The 19,197-nt window shown below is 51.9% G+C and overlaps 1 protein-coding gene across 1 annotated transcript; it reads left to right on the top strand.

Moving 5' to 3' along the window:
* Nucleotides 1-9,189: 9,189 nt before the first annotated feature.
* On the top strand, nucleotides 9,190-17,886 carry LOC144736595 (uncharacterized). The gene is made up of 2 exons (XM_078619160.1): nucleotides 9,190-17,764; nucleotides 17,806-17,886. The coding sequence occupies exon 1, from the start codon at nucleotides 11,386-11,388 to the stop codon at nucleotides 13,135-13,137; it is 1,752 nt and encodes a 583-aa protein (XP_078475286.1). The 5' UTR covers nucleotides 9,190-11,385; the 3' UTR covers nucleotides 13,138-17,764; nucleotides 17,806-17,886.
* Nucleotides 17,887-19,197: the final 1,311 nt, after the last annotated feature.

The raw sequence follows: 19,197 nt of genomic DNA, 5'->3' as shown, positions 1-19,197 counted from the left end.
GAAATCCAGGAAAAAACAGCAAAGTCTTCCAGAAAAAGAACTGTATATCAATGCTGTGTGCAAAAATCCCAGTGGGATGCAAGTCAAACAATAACAACCATAAGACAATTTAGATTAAAGTTTTCAGTAACTCTGTACTACAACACACAATTATGGCTAAACCAAAACTTTTTGAAATAAAAATAAAGCTATGAATGCAATGTAACAGTGATCATAGGAGCTGTGATTGAAATTTTACAATAAACGATATACATAACATGTACTACCAAACTTTGCAGCCATAGCTGGCTGCATGAGTCACTCTATAACAGCAGGAGTATCAAAAATTTTCAATGCACCTTTAAGATCAGCACACTATAATCAAAACACAAGATCATACTTTGCAGCGGTCATCCGGAGCGAAACATTTGATTTCAGGCCACTGAATAGCAGTGGCAGCTAGGGGTGTTACACTTTCCCCGTGCAGTTTTGAGTGAAGATCTCACAGGTAGTGATCCAAGTTGTAGTTTATTGGCGATAGCGTTCCAGACCCTGGGGGCATCAATAACAAAGGCCCTTCCTCCAGTATTTGTACGGCAATAAGGAATGTGAAGCTGGTAAATGAGCGAAGACTAAATTAAATTAAAGTTATCAGGCTAACTCTACTACAAGAAACAAACATGGCTAAACCAAAACGTTTTCAAAATCACCAAAATAAAGCTATAAAAACAATGTAACAGTGATAATAGGAACTGATTCAAATTTAACAATCAACTATCCATAACATGTGTGACCAAACTTTGCAGCCATAGCTGGCTGGATGAGTCACTCCATAACAGCAGGAGTATCAGTAGCAGTATCAACATTTTTCAATACACCTTTAAACATCAGCACACTATAATCAAAACTGAAGATCATACTTTGCAGTGGTCATCGGGAACGATACATGTTTTTTTTTTACATAAAGTATGTCCCAAAAGGATGCACCATTACACTAAGTGTTACTTTTTTGAATTGCTTATGCCTAAAAAGTATAGAAAATGGCTATTATTCCCCATACACTTTGCTTTTGTGACCAGGCCTTTACGTGAACAAAAAGACACCAATTCACCCGTTTTCTCATTGAATATAGGTAAATTTATAAATATCACTGTCTTGAAGGCAAGTGAATCTGTTCAGATACACTTAACTCAAGAGGCAACACGTTTATTCTACGACCACAATGGGGTAACTATATAAACGTAACCACAACAAGATAACTACATAACCGGAAACTCCCACGGGGTAATTACATAAACGGGTCGGGTTAGTCGGCACTGCCTGACCTACGATGCCGAGCACAAGTCAGATCTGAAACACGGCAAAACTGATTCTTCCGCCGTTGCCGATCATTGCTACAACGCTGTGGGCTCATGAAATTGTCTTTTCTGAGACTAAAGTGCTCTGCAAGCCTCCTGGCTACCATCAAAGGTTTGTACACGAGGCCATCCAAATATACAAACAGACATAATTTCAACCGTGATGATGGGTACAAACTTAGTAATCATTGGAAAGATGTTATTAACCATGCAAAAACGATTTAACTACACATATTTGGAGCATTCCTGGCAGCGATTTAAGCCGCACCACCTCTATATAACAATAGGCTCAGTCAACCATTCTACACAACAAAGACTCATTTCCTGGCAGCGATTTAAGCCGCACCACCTCTACATAATAATAGGCTCAGTCAACCATTCTACACAACAAAGACTCATTTCCTGGCAGCGATTTCGGCCGCTTTATCTCTACATAACAAAAAGGCTCAGTCCCTTTTACACGCACCTTTACATCAGCCGCACCTAGTTTACACAACAAAGGCTCATTCCTAACAGCGTGCTTCAGCCGCACTGAACCTCACAAAAATAATATTCAGGGACTACCTTGGCTCCTCCCACCCTCAACCAGTATATATACAAGGACTGTTTTCTTGGAATTTCTCTCACTTGATACAGCTATCGTGCTGTGACGGTTCCACCTGAAGATGGAAGCTTGTGTTGCCTCCGAAACGTCATGATTTTTATTTTACTTTTATTCGTTTTAATTTTTTACCTACGTGACTTTACCGAAAAAACCTAAGAATATAGTAGCACGGCGGGTTCCGTCCAGCAGACAGCCCCAATGGGACCCCGGGACCTTTCTTTTATGCCCCCTAGCGTGGCCTGGCTCTGCCCTCGGCCACGCCCCCTTCTGGAACTTACCAGAAGATTCTGGGCCATACACCATGTGTCTCTTCTGTCACCTTTGACCCACATCCTTACCCTGTCCTGTCACGTGCCCTTGCCAGCCAACCGGGCTGCTATGTCCTCAGATGCCCTTTCTCTGCCAGCTACCAGAACCATGCCCCGTAGGGACCCTATTCCATTACATAGCACACGCTGCTGTCAGAGAGGGCTACTACACTACCAATTCCCCTCTATCAGTAACTGGCGCTAGGTGCCATAGTGACCCATTATATGTCACTACACATAGGTGGCACGAGTGGCAAGGAAATTCTGTTTGCTGCTCTAACAGGCAGCTTTATAAATGACTCGCATCAGATGCCAGACTGCTGCACACTCGGGTGTGCTCGCATCATTTACTGTGATGCTTTGCCAGGATGGCATCTGCAGACAGCCAAAGCGAGTAGTGAGATGATGATCTGACTGACCTAAATTTAAAGTAGTGTGACGTTGTTCAGAGCGGCCCTGAGGTCTTGTTCTGCTTGGTTGGCACAGATGTTTGGGTCAAGAGAAGTTTATGCAATGATTGGATGTTTTCAAGTGAGAGCCTGAGGGTGCGATGGTCAATGCCCTTCAGGTTGAGTAATGCAGGATGAGTTTGCAGCAGATGGCTTGGGTGAGTGGAGGTGTATGAGGGCGGAATGTTGATCCGAGAAGGTGACCTTGGACTGGCTAGATATGGAGATGTGACGGTCCGAGTCAGATTTAATGATTAGGTCCAGTATGCTCTCAATACCAGTAGGAGAGGGTCAAGTGTGGCCAGTTTACAACGGCCAGGTTGTGGTAGACTAATAGGTCAGCCAAGCATTGATCAATGGAATGTATGGAAGGACCGGGCAGTTCAAATCACCAGTGAGTATGAACCTGTGCGGTGATCTGGGTAAGTAATGGATGAGATTCGAGAGCTCACTGAAGAACATGGAGATGCTTCCTTCTGGGGGACGGTAGATGAGTTTGAGTGAAAAAACAGGTTCTAGTGATGAGGAACAGTGACAAATTCGTAGGTAGATGAAATTATCGATATTTATTATAGAGGTTTGATGAAAATGACAGCCAGGCCCCAGCCTTGGCGATCCATCGCGTGAGGGACACGAAGGGTGCTGTAACCGGGGGGCGAAACTTCTACTGTAAGAGCAGGAGGGAGGTCTGGTATGAACCAGGTCTCGGTGATGAGCAGATCAATTTGGTGATCATGGATATCGTAGATGAGGGCAGATTTATTTGTGATTGAGAGGGAATTTAGGATGAGGTAAATGAAGGACAAGGTAGGTGAATGAGTGTGATGCAACCTTGGTCCAGGTTTCTTTGTAGTAAGTGGAGAGTTTTGCCGGGAATCACAGCTCCTGCCACCCCTGCAGCCACGGGACCGACGATAGTGACGATGACCATAGAGGAGGCCGAGGTCGGCGAGCTTGGAGATGAGGCTGGTGTCGGTGTATAGACGGTGCAGAGTCGCGGCGAAATGGAGGTTCAGGAGGTCAAGGTAAGAGAAGCAAGCAGGACCTGGGTTAGGGTGTGGAGGTTGATGGTGGGTGAGGAAGTGATGACAGCGGTAGCAGCGCGGCGCCCAAAGCCGTAGTAGTCCGGTGGGTTCGGTAGACCGTGCAGTTCGGACACGTGCACAACCAGGGAAGGCGAGCAGCTAAGCACCAACGTTGTGCAGTCCAGTGGTGCACGCCATTAGCATGTGCTCCTACACACATGGTGGGCACATATACACATATACGTCACCATTTGTTGAGCGTGTACATGCGCAGACACGACACGGGCACGGCGCCTACGCTGGCGGTCCCGATGAAAACGAGGTCCAGTGAAGGAGATAAAATTAGGAAATAAAGAGGTAAGGCATACAGTGAGGGAAAAAGTATTTGATTCCCTGCTGATTTTGTACGTTTGCCCACTGACATAGAAATGATCAGTCTATAATTTAATGGTAGGTTTATTTGAACTGTGAGAGACAGAATAACATCAAAATCCAGAAAAACGCATGTCAAAAATGGTATAAATTGATTTGCATTTTAATGAGGGAAATAAGTATTTGACCCCTCTGCAAAACATGACTTAGTACATGGTGGCAAAACCCTTGTTGGCAATCACAGAGGTCAGACGTTTCTTGTAGTTGGCCACCAAGTTTGCACACATCTCAGGAGGGGTTTTGTCCCACTCCTCTTTGCAGATCTTCTCCAAGTCATTAAGGTTTCAAGGCTGACGTTTGGCAACTCGAACCTTCAGCTCCCTCCACAGATTTTCTATGGGATTAAGGTCTGGAGACTGGCTAGGCCACTCCAGGACCTTAATGTGCTTCTTCTTGAGCCACTCCTTTGTTGCCTTGGCCGTGTGTTTTGGGTCATTGTCATGCTGGAATACCCATCCACGACCCATTTTCAATGCCCTGGCTGAGGGAAGGAGGTTCTCACCCAAGATTTGACAGTACATGGCCCCGTCCATCGTCCCTTTGATGCAGTGAAGTTGTCCTGTCCCCTTAGCAGAAAAACACCCCCAAAGCATAATGTTTCCACCTCCATGATTGACAGTGGGGATGGTGTTCTTGCGGTCATAGGCAGCATTCTTCCTCCAAACACGGCGAGTTGAGTTGATTCCAAAGAGCTCCAATTTGGTCTCATCTGACCACAATACTTTCACCCAGTTGTCCTCTGAATCATTCAGATGTTCATTGGCAAACTTCACACGGGCATGTATATGTGCTTTCTTGAGTAGGGTGACCTTGCGGGCGCTGCAGGATTTCAGTCCTTCACGGCGTAGTGTGTTACCAACTGTTTTCTTGGTGACTATGGTCCCAGCTGCCTTGAGATCATTGACAAGATCCTCTAGTGTAGTTCTGGGCTGATTCCTCACCGTTCTCATGATCATTGCAACTCCACGAGGTGAGATCTTGCATGGAGCCCCAGGCCGAGGGAGATTGACAGTTATTTTGTCTTCCATTTGCGAATAATCGCACCAACTGTTGTCACCTTCTCACCAAGCTGCTTGGCGATGGTCTTGTAGCCCATTCCAGTCTTGTTGAGGTCTACAATCTTGTCCCTGACATCCTTGGAGAGCTCTTTGGTCTTGGCCATAGTGGAGAGTTTGGAATCTGATTGATTGCTTCTGTGAACAGGTGTCTTTTATACAGGTAACAAGCTGAGATTAGGAGCACTCCCTTTAAGATTGTGCTCCTAATCTCAGCTCGTTACCTGTATAAAAGACACCTGGGAGCCAGAAATCGTTCTGATTGAGAGGGGGTCAAATACTTATTTCCCTCATTAAAATGCAAATCTATTTATAACATTTTTGACATGCGTTTTTCTGGATTTTGTTGTTATTCTGTCTCTCACTGTTCAAATAAACCTCCCATTAAAATTATAGACTGATCATTTCTTTGTCAGTGGGCAAACGTACAAAATCAGCAGGGAATCAAATACTTTTTTTCCCTCGCTGTAAGTATTATCCAAAGCTGCTCAAACTGCCGACACGACTTAAGTCCGTTATTTATCATAACGGATTGCATAATACAGTACAACTGCTCCCTTATCTTCATTATTATTTGTGACCGACTAATATCTGCAGCCAGAATCAATCAATGACAATCCTTTTACCTGCAGATATTTAACAGATGAGATGCTTTGCACCGTTAATTATTCCTCCTGTTTGATCATTATTCTCTTGTTCGTATGTGTAGTGCGTTCCACGGAGACTGGATACGTCTTAGAGGCAACACGGTTTATTTATAAACTTTAACAAGACTCCCCTTAACTGCCACTATCTAGGGAGGTATAGCCTCCAGGCTAGCGTGCCCTCACACTGGGATTCCTAGCTCTCAGCCCTCCGGCTATCTGTGCCCTAGGGGAGGCTAACTGACCCGACCCAGCCAAGGTACGGGTCCTGACCACTGGTCCGCGATCGGCCCCGGCCCTTACAAGGACGTCGGGTCCCGTTGGTCCCAGGGTCCTAGCCTAGCTGGTCTTCTCTCTTTGTCTTCGGAACACTTCCTCGGGCTGTGCTTGAGGTGCCCCTTTTTATACACTTCCCGGAGACTCTCCGCCCCCGGTACCGCCCCCTCTCTGGAACCTTCCAGGGGACTCTGGAAGAACCCCCCCAGCCCCTCACCTGGGGTCTGGGGGGGGGGAGAACCCGGCCCCTCAACGGTCTGGCTCTCTCCGACCTTCCCCAGCTCAGGGTGGCACCCCCTATGGGCCTGTGCCCGCAACTGCAGGTAAGTATATACGGACGGTATACGATATGCATTTCCGACACAACATATGCATCTAATCATATAGGTGTTTTTTTGCGGTTAAGCCATAGTCCCCACATACCGCTCATATCAATGTGGATAAGAGGAGCGGCGACCCACTACTATGTAGAGTAACATTGGTATAAACGCTTGTTACGATATGAGCAGTGCATTGAAAATGCGTACTATTTTATGTACTGTTTAAAAAGTGTGTTCACAAATCCACGCTGAGAAACACGATGATTGACAAAGGTGTAAATACATTTTCGATAGTGTATTTAAATCGAGGTACTGCAGGTAAGTAGTTTTCAGTTTTAAAGGCATAGTTTAACAAGACAACACTTGCCACCATCCTTCAAACCTATTGGTGAAAAAGAGCAATTTTTTACATGAAAATATGTTTGTGCGAGAGCCGGGGGCTTATGGGACCCTGGGGTCCCACCATAAGGTTCAAATGTTGGTAATGCTAACACCAGGCTACTGCATGGATAAATATTCGACCATAGGAAGTGATACCAGCGTGGCACGACTCCTATCTGATAAAGTTGATGCATGGGCGAGTGACTGACAATCTGTGTATGAAATGGCCGAGCGTGAGTTTTTGATTGTGTGTTTGGTGTAACAGCTTGTTCGAGTTGTGCCAGCACTCTGCCTTCCTTATCTGTACTATCCGGGGTGAGCTCGTTTAACAGTAAAAACTAATTAAACTTTTTATTTTATTTTACCAGTTAAGGCCCATAGCTCTTTTTCAGACGCGACCTGGCCACAAATGATCCCAATTAAGTCACTAATCACGTGGAAATTTATAGCAGCCAAATACTCTTAAACACATGTTTCGAAATGTGGAGAGAAAAACCGGAGGACCTAGAGAAAAATTCCCACGACCACGGGAGGGAGCAAAATTGATGCAAACCCCAAATATACGGGCGTTAGGTTCGGAACCAAACCCACGGACCTCCTTCAAACTAGGTTAGGTAGTTAACTTTTCCAAGCAACTGTGGCACCCTAAAGTGAACTAGAAATTCGGAAAGTTTGTCACCCCCACCCACAATTCTGCGTGTATGTTAAACTTTTATAGAGTACTAGGTGTCAGTACCCAGTGTTGCCCGGGCGAAAAAGACAGACACACACATCGACTTACACACACTTTCCAAGTACATGAGATTAGCGGAAGAAGCAAGGAACATAAATATTAGTTGTAATATTACCAAGGTGATTATAAAAAAAAATAGGTTTCTATCAACGTGATATGACACAACAAATATATCAGTGCAGACCAAGTTATGAATTCATAATTCGTTGTGAGCACACAAACGAAAATATGTGAATATTTGTAAGGTGATTAATACAATAACAGGCTTGTATGTACATGAGTTGAGTGAAAGAAGCAAGGAATAGAAAAATGTGTTGTCTGCACGCCAACATTATTAATGTACATTCATTGTGTCTTTTGGTAAAGTCACGTAGATAGAAAAATAATGAAGTGTAAAAAATGTCAATACCATACAACAACTAAGTGGCGGTGACGTCACTATGACGTTCGTGCCAGGCTATGTGCACCTTGAGGCCACGTGAAGTGTTGAACGCCCGCTGGCAGGAGGTCACGGGGCAGACCCATATGCCACAGGTCGACTGACTGAGACGACTGGCTGATGCACCACCTGTGCCCCCTCAGGTAGCTTCCACACAGCGTTACGCAACCGATGAAAAGATTATGCCGCTCGACTGATTAGGAGTGAGACCTCTGCTTTAAAACCGGAGGTCATGAGCACACTGTCCAGGTATGGTATTGTGTGTATAGCATGGTGTGTATGGTATTGTGTATATGCTATGGTGTGTATGGTATTGTGTATGATATTGTGTGTATACCATGGTGTGTATGGTATTGTGTGTATACCATGGTGTGTATGTTATTGTGTTTCCCATGGTGTGTATGTTATTGTGTGTTTCCCATGGTGTGCCTAGTAGGGTCTTTACTGTATTGTGTGTCTGGTATTGTGTGTATAGCACGGTGTGTATGGTAGTGTGTATAGCATGGTATGAAAACATGGTGTGCATGGTATTGTGTATATGGTATTGTGTGATTTGTATGGTGTGTATGGCATTGCGTGATGAATGTGATATATTTTTTTAATGTTTCTAGCTACGTGACATAACAGAAAGAGCCAAAGAATATGGATTCCTGCAGTCACGAAACTTGTAAGTGAAGATTAATCATGTAATATTAGCAAGGTGATATTTTTTAAAAAGGTGTATTTGAACGTGCGTTGACACAATTATGACGATAAAAGTAATGGCCAAGTTATGAATAAAATACTTGTTGTGAGCACACTAAAATATTGGAATAAGATGACGGACGCAACACAAGCGTCCGTCATCAGGTGGGAAAGCATGGTCTGCTGCTGAGGCAGACTGTTGTAAAAGTTTTGAAATGGATGTAGCCCAAGGGTCATAAAGAAGTGGCCGGGGCAAGTGATGTTAATGTGATAAATTAGCATGTAACTGTAAGATAGGAGAGCGGCCTCCTCGACGAGGGAGTGCAACCCAACGGGTGCAATCCAAAGGGCATGTGAGTGTGATGCTGCCGCCACGAAGCCGTTCAGCGGACACCCCACCCCGACCTCGCCACCACCAAGTGACGGAGCCGACCCCCGCGTCCCCCTCACCTCACATAAACGCACCCGCATGCATTTCCCCCCCCCCCCCCCCCCCCATAGAGCTCCGAGGGGAAGTCACCTGGCCGACCGGTTTTAATCCGAGAAGCCCTTATCGGGATTAACCTTCACAGTTTCCGGCGACCAGGGAATTGGACGACCTCCCCCGATGCTACTTTGCACCGCGGCGCTGTGACCGGCATTAAGATTGCATGGTCGCGGCGAGGGGCATTCGGCCACCGCGGTTGAAACGCATCCCCCACACACACACCCACGTATCGACGAGACAGGCAGAGGAGGGACGGGACGGCATAATTTTGCATGACAAAAGGGCCTCGAGCGCGCAGGCGCCATTATTAGGGAAATTAGGAAAGTTAAAGGATAAAGCTGAAATTACGAATAATCAGAGGTATGCGGAGGTCCGTGCATAAATTCCCACGGCAAGCTTTTGTGATGGATGCCGCCGCATAATTAGCATGATAATCAGAGGTACGCGGAGGTCCGTGCATAAATTCCCACGGCAAGCTTTTGTGATGGATGCCGCCGCATAATTGACTTAACAAAGGCATGCATGAGAATGGGATGAATTAGGATAAGCGCCGGAGGGGCGAGTAAGGGCTCGGGAGGCGGGGCCTGGGTCGGGGAGATGGGATAAAAGCGATCGTAGCAAGGTAGAGAGAGATCTCACTCCAAGAGGCCCGCGTTCAAGACGGCTCCCCGCTCTGCCCTCCGGACGTCCGTGCGACGGGTCGAGACGAGCAGCGAGGAAAACCCACGGGACGCTGAATACTTCGAACCGTGAGTAAGAAGGTGAAATAGTATCGTAAGCAGATAAATAGGGAATAGGTCCAGGGGTAGCAGAATAGGCCAGCCTCATCGAATCATACTGATTTAGCAATAATTCCCAGGTAGCCGAGAATAAATCATTAATAGCTGATCGTGGCCTCGTGTGATCTCGCTGAGAAGTGTGAACGCGTGTGGTGCGGTGTATACAGCGGCTCGCCTCGTGGGAGGGCTGCGCAGAGCGGCGCAGGAGAGGGTGTCGCGTTTGGAGTGCACGGAGCTGCGTGTGTGTGTGCGTACGTTCGCTACGCGTATGATACCGGTGCGCAATCGTAAAGAGGATATTCAGTGTTGAGCGCGTGCCTTGGGGGGCTGTATAAAGGGGGAGTATGAATGCGAGCGGGGCTGTGCATATGTATACTCGTAGTGAGTGCGTGCTGCGCGAAGCTGTGTGAGGGGGAGTATGGCGTTTGATTGATGCTGTGCGTACGTAGTATGGCGTTTGATTGATGATGCTGCGCGTATGTACGCTCGCAGCGAGGGAGTGCGGCACGAGGCTGTATGAGTAGGGGCGTCGCGTTCGAATGCCGGCGAAACCCTAGCGGGTATTAGGATGGTGTGGCAACGCAACCGGAAAAGGGGATGCGTGAGGGAGAGACCCCGGGGGCCAACGGCCCCCACATATTGGTGTCAGAAACGGGACGATCCCCCACACCCCGAAGGGAAAGAGGCCCCCCAACCCAGGTTAAAATAAAATGCACATTTACAGGCAAAGGAATTCCATCATGGAAATCGTTTGCCCGCAGCATCAAGGGGGCTAAAAAGGTTAATGGGTGGACAGACGAGGAGGTGTTGCAGCAGTTAGAGCTATATTTGGATGGGCGGGCAGCTGACTTTGTGGAAGCTTTGCCCGCAAGCGCACAAACTCAGTGGGAGGAATTAATGTGCCAGCTCGAACGGCGCTTCGGCACGTATGACGAGGAGGAGGCACAGGCAGCCTTAGAGGCATGCCGCCGCCAACCCGGCGAGGATTTGCGGGATTATGCCGAGGACGTACGCGCGATGACCCAGCTCGCGTACCCGGAGCACGAGGAAAAAGTAATTGAGAGCCTCGCCGCCGGGAAGGTCCAGCGATATTTGGCATGCACCCCGTGGTGGCAGCCAAATGTAGACGGTGCACGCCTCTCCTTTAACACCCTTGTCGAGCGCGCGCGTAAATGCGAGAAGCTCTCTGGTGAGCGCGCGCAGCCTTGAGGGAGGGGACGAGAGTGCGCCGTAGCAAGCCTACTCTCAGATGAGGAGGAGGAGCTCGCCATCGCAGTAAGGGGACGGGCAAGAGAGCCCCAGAAACCCTGCGAGACAACCCCGGGGTGGGTAGCCGGGCTACAGACCGGCATGGGAGATATTGCTGGCCGGGTAAACCAAATGGACGGTAAGATAACCCAAGTAGGTGAGGGTAACCCAAGTAGATGACAAAATGGGTGAACTACACTCTACAGTAGAAGGGCTGGCCGGGAAAGTATCCCAATTAGAGTCCGAGTTGGAACAACTGTGTACAGGGAGACGGAGCGGGCAGGGGGCCCACTACGGAGCCGCCACCCCTCCCCGGACGTGTTATGTGTGTGACCGTCGAGGGCATCTCAGGAGAGACTGCCCTCAGCTCGCCCGTGCGAGGCAGATGCATAGGTCAAACACTAAGGCACCCCTAGAGAGGGGACCACCGGCGGATGAAATCGACATAGCCCCGACACAAACAAGCTGTAGTGATAATGGCGAGCGAGTGATCTCCACACAGGTCCCAGCAACAACGCCCACGGAAACGGTGACTCCTGGCGACTGGCTACGGGAGCTGGTGGCGGGGATTACGGGAGCCACGTCGCTGGTGGAAGGGAAGGTAAACGGACAGCGTACCCGAATCCTGCTGGACACGGGGGCGGTGGCCTCGCTCGTGAGCGCGGCGCACTGCAGCATGATCGGGGTCGATGTGAGCCGCCTGCAGGCCCCGGACTGCGCACTGCACACGGCGAGCGGAGCCGGAATGGGGCTACTGGGGAGAGCCACCCTAGAGGTCCGCATAGGCAGCCAGATGTGCACCCAGGAGTTCTACGTGTCGAGTGTGTTGTGTCACGAGTGTATTGCAGGTACCGACCTCCTAGAAAAGCTGGGACTCAACGTGCAACCCCGCCAGCGATGCGCCACCATGGAGAGCAGCGGCGAGCGGATTCCGTTCCTGGGACGAAAACCGACGCGCCCCCGCTTTGCACCTGTGACCGCTATCCTGGCGACGGCAGTCACCATCGGGCCGCTGACCGAGATGCTGGTACCGGTGGCAACATCCCCCACCGACCCCGCGCTCCGACCATCAGGGGAGGAAATGCTAACTCCTCACCCGGAGTTGGCAAAACGGTATGGGGTCGTGGGATCCGCCACATTGGTAAACGCAGATGGGGACCGATTGTTTATGCGGATGTTTAACCCTCACAGTACCCCGGCGATGCTGCGACGGCGCACCCCGATAGCCACCGTACACCCCCTGCACGCACGGCACTCTGACGACTCGGTGTTCACCCTCTGGGCTGAGGACACCGGTTGTCCCAAGGGTGACCAGGACCTGGCCTGGCGAGTCGGCCCGACTCCCCGAGCCGAGGTCGTTCCCCTGCTCGACGCGTTACATGTACCATGGGCGGATTTACCTAAGGGAGAGGCTGATCGGCTGCGCGAGTTACCGCAGGAGTATGCCGACGTGTTCAGTGAACATGACTCGGACGTGGGTTGGACCGACCTTGTTAAGCACCAAATTGACACCGGTGCAGCCCGACCCATCAAACTCCCTGCGTACCGAGTGGGCGCACCCGAACGCGCCCAGATCAAAGAGGCGGTTGTGGACATGCTTCGCGATAACATAATTCAGCTCTCGGCGAGCCCCTGGTCAGCCCCGGTGGTACTAGTAACGAAAAAGGATGGGTCAACCCGGTTCTGCGTCGATTACCGTAAATTGAACGCAGTCACGCTCGGCGATGCCTTCCCCATACCCCGCATCGACGACACTTTTGACAGCCTCGCCGGAGCGCGACATTTCTCCACCCTCGATCTCGCGTCTGGGTATTGGCAGGTGGAGATGACGGAGGAAGATCGGCCAAAAACCGCATTCACCACCCCGATGGACTATTCGAGTTTCGAGTACTCCCGTTCGGACTCACCAATGCGCCCGCGACGTTCCAGCAGCTGATGGAGTTGGTGATGCGGGGCTTGCAATGGGAACAGTGCCTGATTTACCTGGATGATGTGATAGTGTTCAGTAGATCTCTGTCTGAGCACTGGTCCAGGTTATGGGAGGTGTTCCAGCGACTGCGAGCAGCTCATCTCAAGCTCAAGCCACGTAAGTGTTACATCGCACAACGCGAGGTGGGGTACCTCGGACATCGCGTCAGCGAGGCAGGCGTGCGCACCGATCCGGAGAAGGTACACGCCATAGTGGAGTGGCCACGGCCAAGGAATCTGACGGAGATCAGATCATTTTTGGGGCTCGCCACCTATTATCGTCGATTTGTAAAGGGATTCAGCGAGATTGCACGCCCCCTCACCCAACTCACTTCCCCTAAGCACCCCTATCAGTGGACGGGGGCCTGCCAGACGGCCTTCACAACTCTCAAAGACCACCTCACCCACGCCCCCACCCTCGCTTTCCCCGATTTTACCACCGATTTTATTTTGGACACCGACGCCTGCAGCAGCAGGCGTCGGTGTCCCAGGTACAGGATGGGACGGAACGAGTCATCGCGTACGCCAGCCGGACCTTGAGTGGGGCCGAGCTGAACTATTGCGTGAACCGCCAAGAGTTGTACGCCGTGATTTTCGCATGTAAGCAGTTCCGGCCATATTTGTACGGCAGAAAATGTCGCGTACGCACTGACCATTATGCTTTGCAGTTTCTTCTTACATTCAAGGAGCCGCGGGGGCAGATGGCCCGGTGGCTGGCGCAGTTGCAGGAGTACAACCTGCAAATCGAGTATCGGGCTGGCCGGACGCATGCAAACGCAGACGCCTTGTCGAGGCGGCCCACGGTGTACGCCGAGACAAGGGCGGAGGAGGCCTGCCCGTGTTTCACGGGGGGACGCTGCCGGCAGGCAACGGACCCCTGAGAGGCTGCGGCCACTGACCCCCCCCCAGCGAGAGAGAGTGCAGTGTGCGCCACAGAGACCCTCACAGGTGGCACCGAGGATCCCGTCGACCGCCCGGCAAGCGCGGGACCCACGGCTCGGGACCCGGCGGATCACCCCGCCCTGATCGGACGGATCCAGGACGTCGGCTGTGCCTTCCCGGGCCTGAACGACGAGCAGCTGAGACAGACCCAGCAGCGGGATCTGGATCTGGCGGCGGTGGAGGCGGCACTATGGGAGGAAAAGAGCGCCCTACCAGGACCCTGGAGCGGTTTGTATGGCCGGTTGTGTGTGCAGAACGGGGTGGTACGGGAGTTAACCGAGGCCGGCCAGCCGGGGTGCATCTGTGTTCCTGCCCAGGTGCGACCCCAGCTGCTACGGCTGGTGCATGACCACCCGCTCGGGGGCCATGACGGGGAACGACGCACTCGAGAGACCCTGCGTCGCCAGTATCTCTGGCCCAAATTGGCACAAGACGTGGCCGCCTGGGTACAGGGCTGCCACGCCTGTCAGCAGTGCGGGCCAAAACCGGCACGATATCAGGTACCCCTAAGGCCGTTCCGCGTCAGCCGCACGAACCAGCTGGTCGGGATCGACCTACAGGGGCCATTCCCACGATCCCATCGAGGCAACCGGTATATCCTCGTAGCGGTGGAGTATTTCACCCGCTACCCCGTGGCAGTGGCCATACCTGACAAAACGGCCCTGGTGGTGGCCCGGGCATTCGTGGAGCAGTACGTACTTAAGCATGGGATCCCAGAACGAGTCCTCACCGACCAGGGTAGCGAGTTCGAGGCGAGTTGTTTCAAGCGCTATGCCGAGAGTTCGGAATCCAGAAGGACCGAACCACAGCCTACCACCCCCAAGCGAACGGTATGGTGGAGCGCATGAATCAGACCTTAGCAGGGAAGCTCAAACATATGGCGGACGCCAATCAACGGGATTGGGACGAACACCTCCCCTACGCCCTGCTCGCCTACACCACCACTGTGCAAACATCGATGGGACAAACCCCGTTCCTAATGATGTTTGGTCGTGAGTCTCGTTTACCCGCAGATCTGCTGTTCGGCATCCCCCCACCCCAAACGGAGGAAGGGAGCCGCCCCGTCGAGCACCTGATGGAGACCCTACGAGGGGCCCGGGACCGGGCCTACCCGCAGGGAGAGGCCGCGCATCGGCGACAAGAGCAGAGCACCCGACCCCGCGTGGAGCCCCCCCTCTTCTCGACAGGCAAAAAGGTGTGGCTACACACCCCTCGCGTCGGGACCGGACAGGTGGGGAAGCTGACGACCTACTGGCGGGGACCATGGACCGTGGTGCGGCAGATCTCCCCCTGGACGGTATTGATCCAAGGTGGAGAGAGGGGACTCGAAACGGTGGTCAACGTCCGCCGTTTAAAACCATGGAGGGCAGCCCCGGCGGAGGAGATCCCCGCCGCCGGAGAACCGCGAACCCACGGGACCCCCACACCACCCGGGCTCGAAGGCCTCGCGCACTACATGGGCCCCGCCAGACCCCCAGCCCCGAGGCGTTCCGGCCCCGCCAGGGGATGGCGGGGATGACAGCCCCTAAACCCTTCTGCTTCCGAGTTTGTACCCCAGCCCGCAGGTACCGAGAGACAGGGAGAGCCGTTGGAGTGGAGGAGAAGGCCACCGCAGGAGCTACAGAGGACGGAGCCACCCACCCTGAGACCAGCCACGAGGTCCGGACGGACCCCTCGGACCCCGCAGCGTTTCCTCGTGAGCGCGGCCCAAGCAAGGTGCTCCAGTCAACCCGAGACGGGGACCAGCACCTCAGGGGGCTATGTGATGCCGCCGCCATGAAGCTGTTCAGCGGGTGCCCCACCCTGACCTCGCCACCACCAAGTTACGGAGCCGACCCCCACGTCCCCCTCACCTCACCTCACATAAACACACCTGCACGCATTTCCCCCCCCCCCCCCCCCCCCCCATAGAGCTTCGAGGGGAAGTCACCTGGCCGACCGGTTTTAATCCGAGAAGCCCTTATCGGGATTAACCTTCACGGTTTCCAGCGACCAGGGAATTGGACGACCTCCCCCGATGCTACTTCGCACCGCGGCGCTGTGACCAGCATTAAGATTGCATGGTCGCAGCGAGGGGCATTCGGCCACCGCGGTTGAAACGCATCCCCAACACACACACCCACGTATCGACGAGACAGGTCGAGGAGGGACGGGACGGCATAATTTAGCATGACAAAATGGGCTCGAGCGCGCAGGCGCCATTATTAGGGAAATTAGGGAAGTTAAAGGATAAAGCTGAAATTACGAATAATCAGAGGTTTGCGGAGGTCCGTGCATAAATTCCCACGGCAAGCTTTTGTGATGGGTGCCGCCGCATAATTAGCATGATAATCAGAGGTACGCGGAGGTCCGTGCATAAATTCCCACGGCAAGCTTATGTGATGGATGCCACCGCATAATTGACATAACAAAGGCATGCATGAAAATGGGATGAATTAGAATAAGCGCCGGAGGGGCGAGTAAGGGATCGGGAGGCGGGGCCTGGGTCGGGGAGATAGGATAAAAGCGATCGTAGCAAGGTAGAGAGAGATCTCACTCCAAGAGGCCCGCGTTCAAGACGGCTCCCCGCTCTGCCCTCCGGACGTCCGTGCGACGGGTCGAGACGAGCAGCAAAGGAAAACCCACGGGACGCTGAATATTTCGAACCGTGAGTAAGAAGGTGAAATAGTATCGTAAGCAGATAAATAGGGAATAGGTCCAGGGGTAGCAGAATAGGCCAGCCTCGTCGAATCATACTGATTTAGCAATAATTCCCAGGTAGCCGAGAATAAATCATTAATAGCTGATCGTGGCCTCGTGTGATCTCGCTGAGAAGTGTGAACGCGTGTGGTGCGGTGTATATGTAGTGGTGATACGCGCTGGTAGTAGGGATCGTGGGGTAGCGCGTGGTGATTGGCTGTGTGTTGGTGATGCGCGCTGACGGTGAGGGATCGTAGGTCAGCGCGGGGTCATGGCTTATGTGATGGTGATTGGCTGTGTGTTGGTGACGCGCGCTGACAGTGATGGATCGTGTGGCAGCGCATGGTGATTGGTTATGTGCGCTGACACAAGAAGGGATCGTGTGGCAGCGCGTGATGATTGGTCGGCTAAGGTGGGTGCTCACATCGCGATCCGCATAGGCTCCGTCTCCTTGGAGCGGAGGGCTATATAAGGCGGTGCGCGCGGGCGCTCGGGGAGAAGTTGGTGACAAGTGAAGACGGAAGACGGAGGAGGAAGAGATAGGGCCCTGAGACACCTAGTCCCGCTGTCCTTGTAAGGACCGGGGCCCTGTGTGGCTCAGAGGCGGGACCTTGGGACCCGGGGGCCGGACGTCCGTGTGAGGACCGGGCCGCGGGACCCAGTGGTCGTGATCCGTACCCAAGCTGGGGTGGGTCTGGAGCAGGGGTCGGCAACCAAAATAACAAGAAGAGCCATTTCTTTCCAATTCGGTACAAAATTCAGTATTTCAAGAGCCGCAATGCATCTGAGTACATATACTGTACATACGTACATATCGTCAAGAAGCAGCCCGTAAAGAGCCGCATGCGGCTCCGGAGCCGTAGGTTGCCGACCCCTGGTCTAGAGGTTCCCCCGGATGCTACGGGGCTGGAATGCCCGTGTGTGTGTAGCCGGGTGGAACGGGTAGCGTGAGCTGTAGTAACCACCCGTGTCAGGTGGAACGTGTAGCGTGAGCTGTAGATACCACACGTGTCAGGTGGAACGTGTAGCGTGAGCTGTAGTGACAACACGTGTTATTGTGACAACCCAAGTGTGAATAAAGTGTGCTACCCGTCAAGTGGTCTCCCGCCGTAGTTTACTATACTACATATACAGCGGCTCGCCTCGTGGGAGCGCTGCGCAGAGCGGCGCAGGAGAGGGTGTCGCCTTTGGAGTGCACGGAGCTGCGTGTGTGTGTGTGCGTACGTTCGCTACGCGTATGATACCAGTGCACAATCCTAAAGAGGATATTCAGTGTTGAGCGCGTGCCTTGGGGGGCTGTATAAAGGGGGAGTACGAACGCGAGCGGGGCTGTGCATATGTATACTCGTAGTGAGTGCGTGCTGCGCGAAGCTGTGTGAGGGGGAGTATGGCGTTTGATTGATGCTGTGCGTACGTAGTATGGTGTTTGATTGATGATGCTGCGCGTACGTACGCTCGCAGTGAGGGAGCGCGGCGCGAGGCTGTATGAGTAGGGGCATCCCGTTCGAATGCCGGCGAAACCCTAGCCGGTATTAGGGTGGTGTGGCAACGCAACCGGAAAAGGGGATGCGTGAGGGAGAGACCACGGGGGCCAACGGCCCCCACATGAGTATGAGAGTGCAATCCAAAGGACATGTGAACATGAGAGTGCAATCCAAAGGCATGAGAGTGCAATGCAAAGGACATGTGAGCATGAGAGATCTAAGAGAGGCATAGAGAGACAGAGATTCGGAAATAACAGCTGACATAGGCAGGCAGGATGGAAACATCACAGTCAGTTAAGACATTTACCTGGTTAATAACGTCCTTCCAATGATTGCTCAGTTTGTACCCATCCTCTCGGTTGAAGTTGTGTCTGTGTCTATACATCTGGATGGCTTCATGAACAAATCTCCTGAAGGTAGCCAGTAGGTTTGCAGGGTACCTCCGTCTTGGAAAAATCTATTTCGTGTGAGCCCACAGCGTTAAAACAATGATCTGCAATGGCAGAGGTATTGGTCCTACCGTGTCTCAGATCTGCCTTGTGTTCACAAACGCGGTCCGAGACATGTCGTTTCGTTTCCCCAATGTAACTGCTGCCGCAACCACAACTCAGTTTGTAGACACCAAGGTATTGCATGTCAGGAATGAAATCCTTTACAGATGGGATACAATCACGGATTTTGTGTACTGTATTGAAACGAACCTGGATCTTGTGTTTACACACATTTGTTAAAGCTTTTAACAGACTGCGAGACAAGAAGGCTCACCTGATCGAGTCGCTAACCTTTCTCAAGAGATGCTGCGATAACAAGGTAATACCGGTCGCATTACACTCACATCTGCTGCTGTCACTTCTCCTAACGCTAAACGGATCTTGTTCAAAGCTAGCCTATCGCTAATCTCAGAGAGAATAAGATTGCGCCGA

The sequence above is a fragment of the Lampetra planeri genome, chromosome 61 (assembly GCF_965212315.1).
Source record: "Lampetra planeri chromosome 61, kcLamPlan1.2.h2, whole genome shotgun sequence".
In the NCBI taxonomy this organism is placed as follows: Eukaryota; Metazoa; Chordata; class Hyperoartia; order Petromyzontiformes; family Petromyzontidae; genus Lampetra; species Lampetra planeri.
The sequence above is the reverse complement of the archived record's forward strand: the minus strand, read 5'-3'. Positions and strand labels throughout refer to the sequence as shown.

Excerpts from the sequence above, each read along its gene's own strand:
- LOC144736595 (XM_078619160.1), top strand. The coding sequence starts at position 11,386 with ATGGGTGAACTACACTCTACAGTAGAAGGGCTGGCCGGGAAAGTATCC.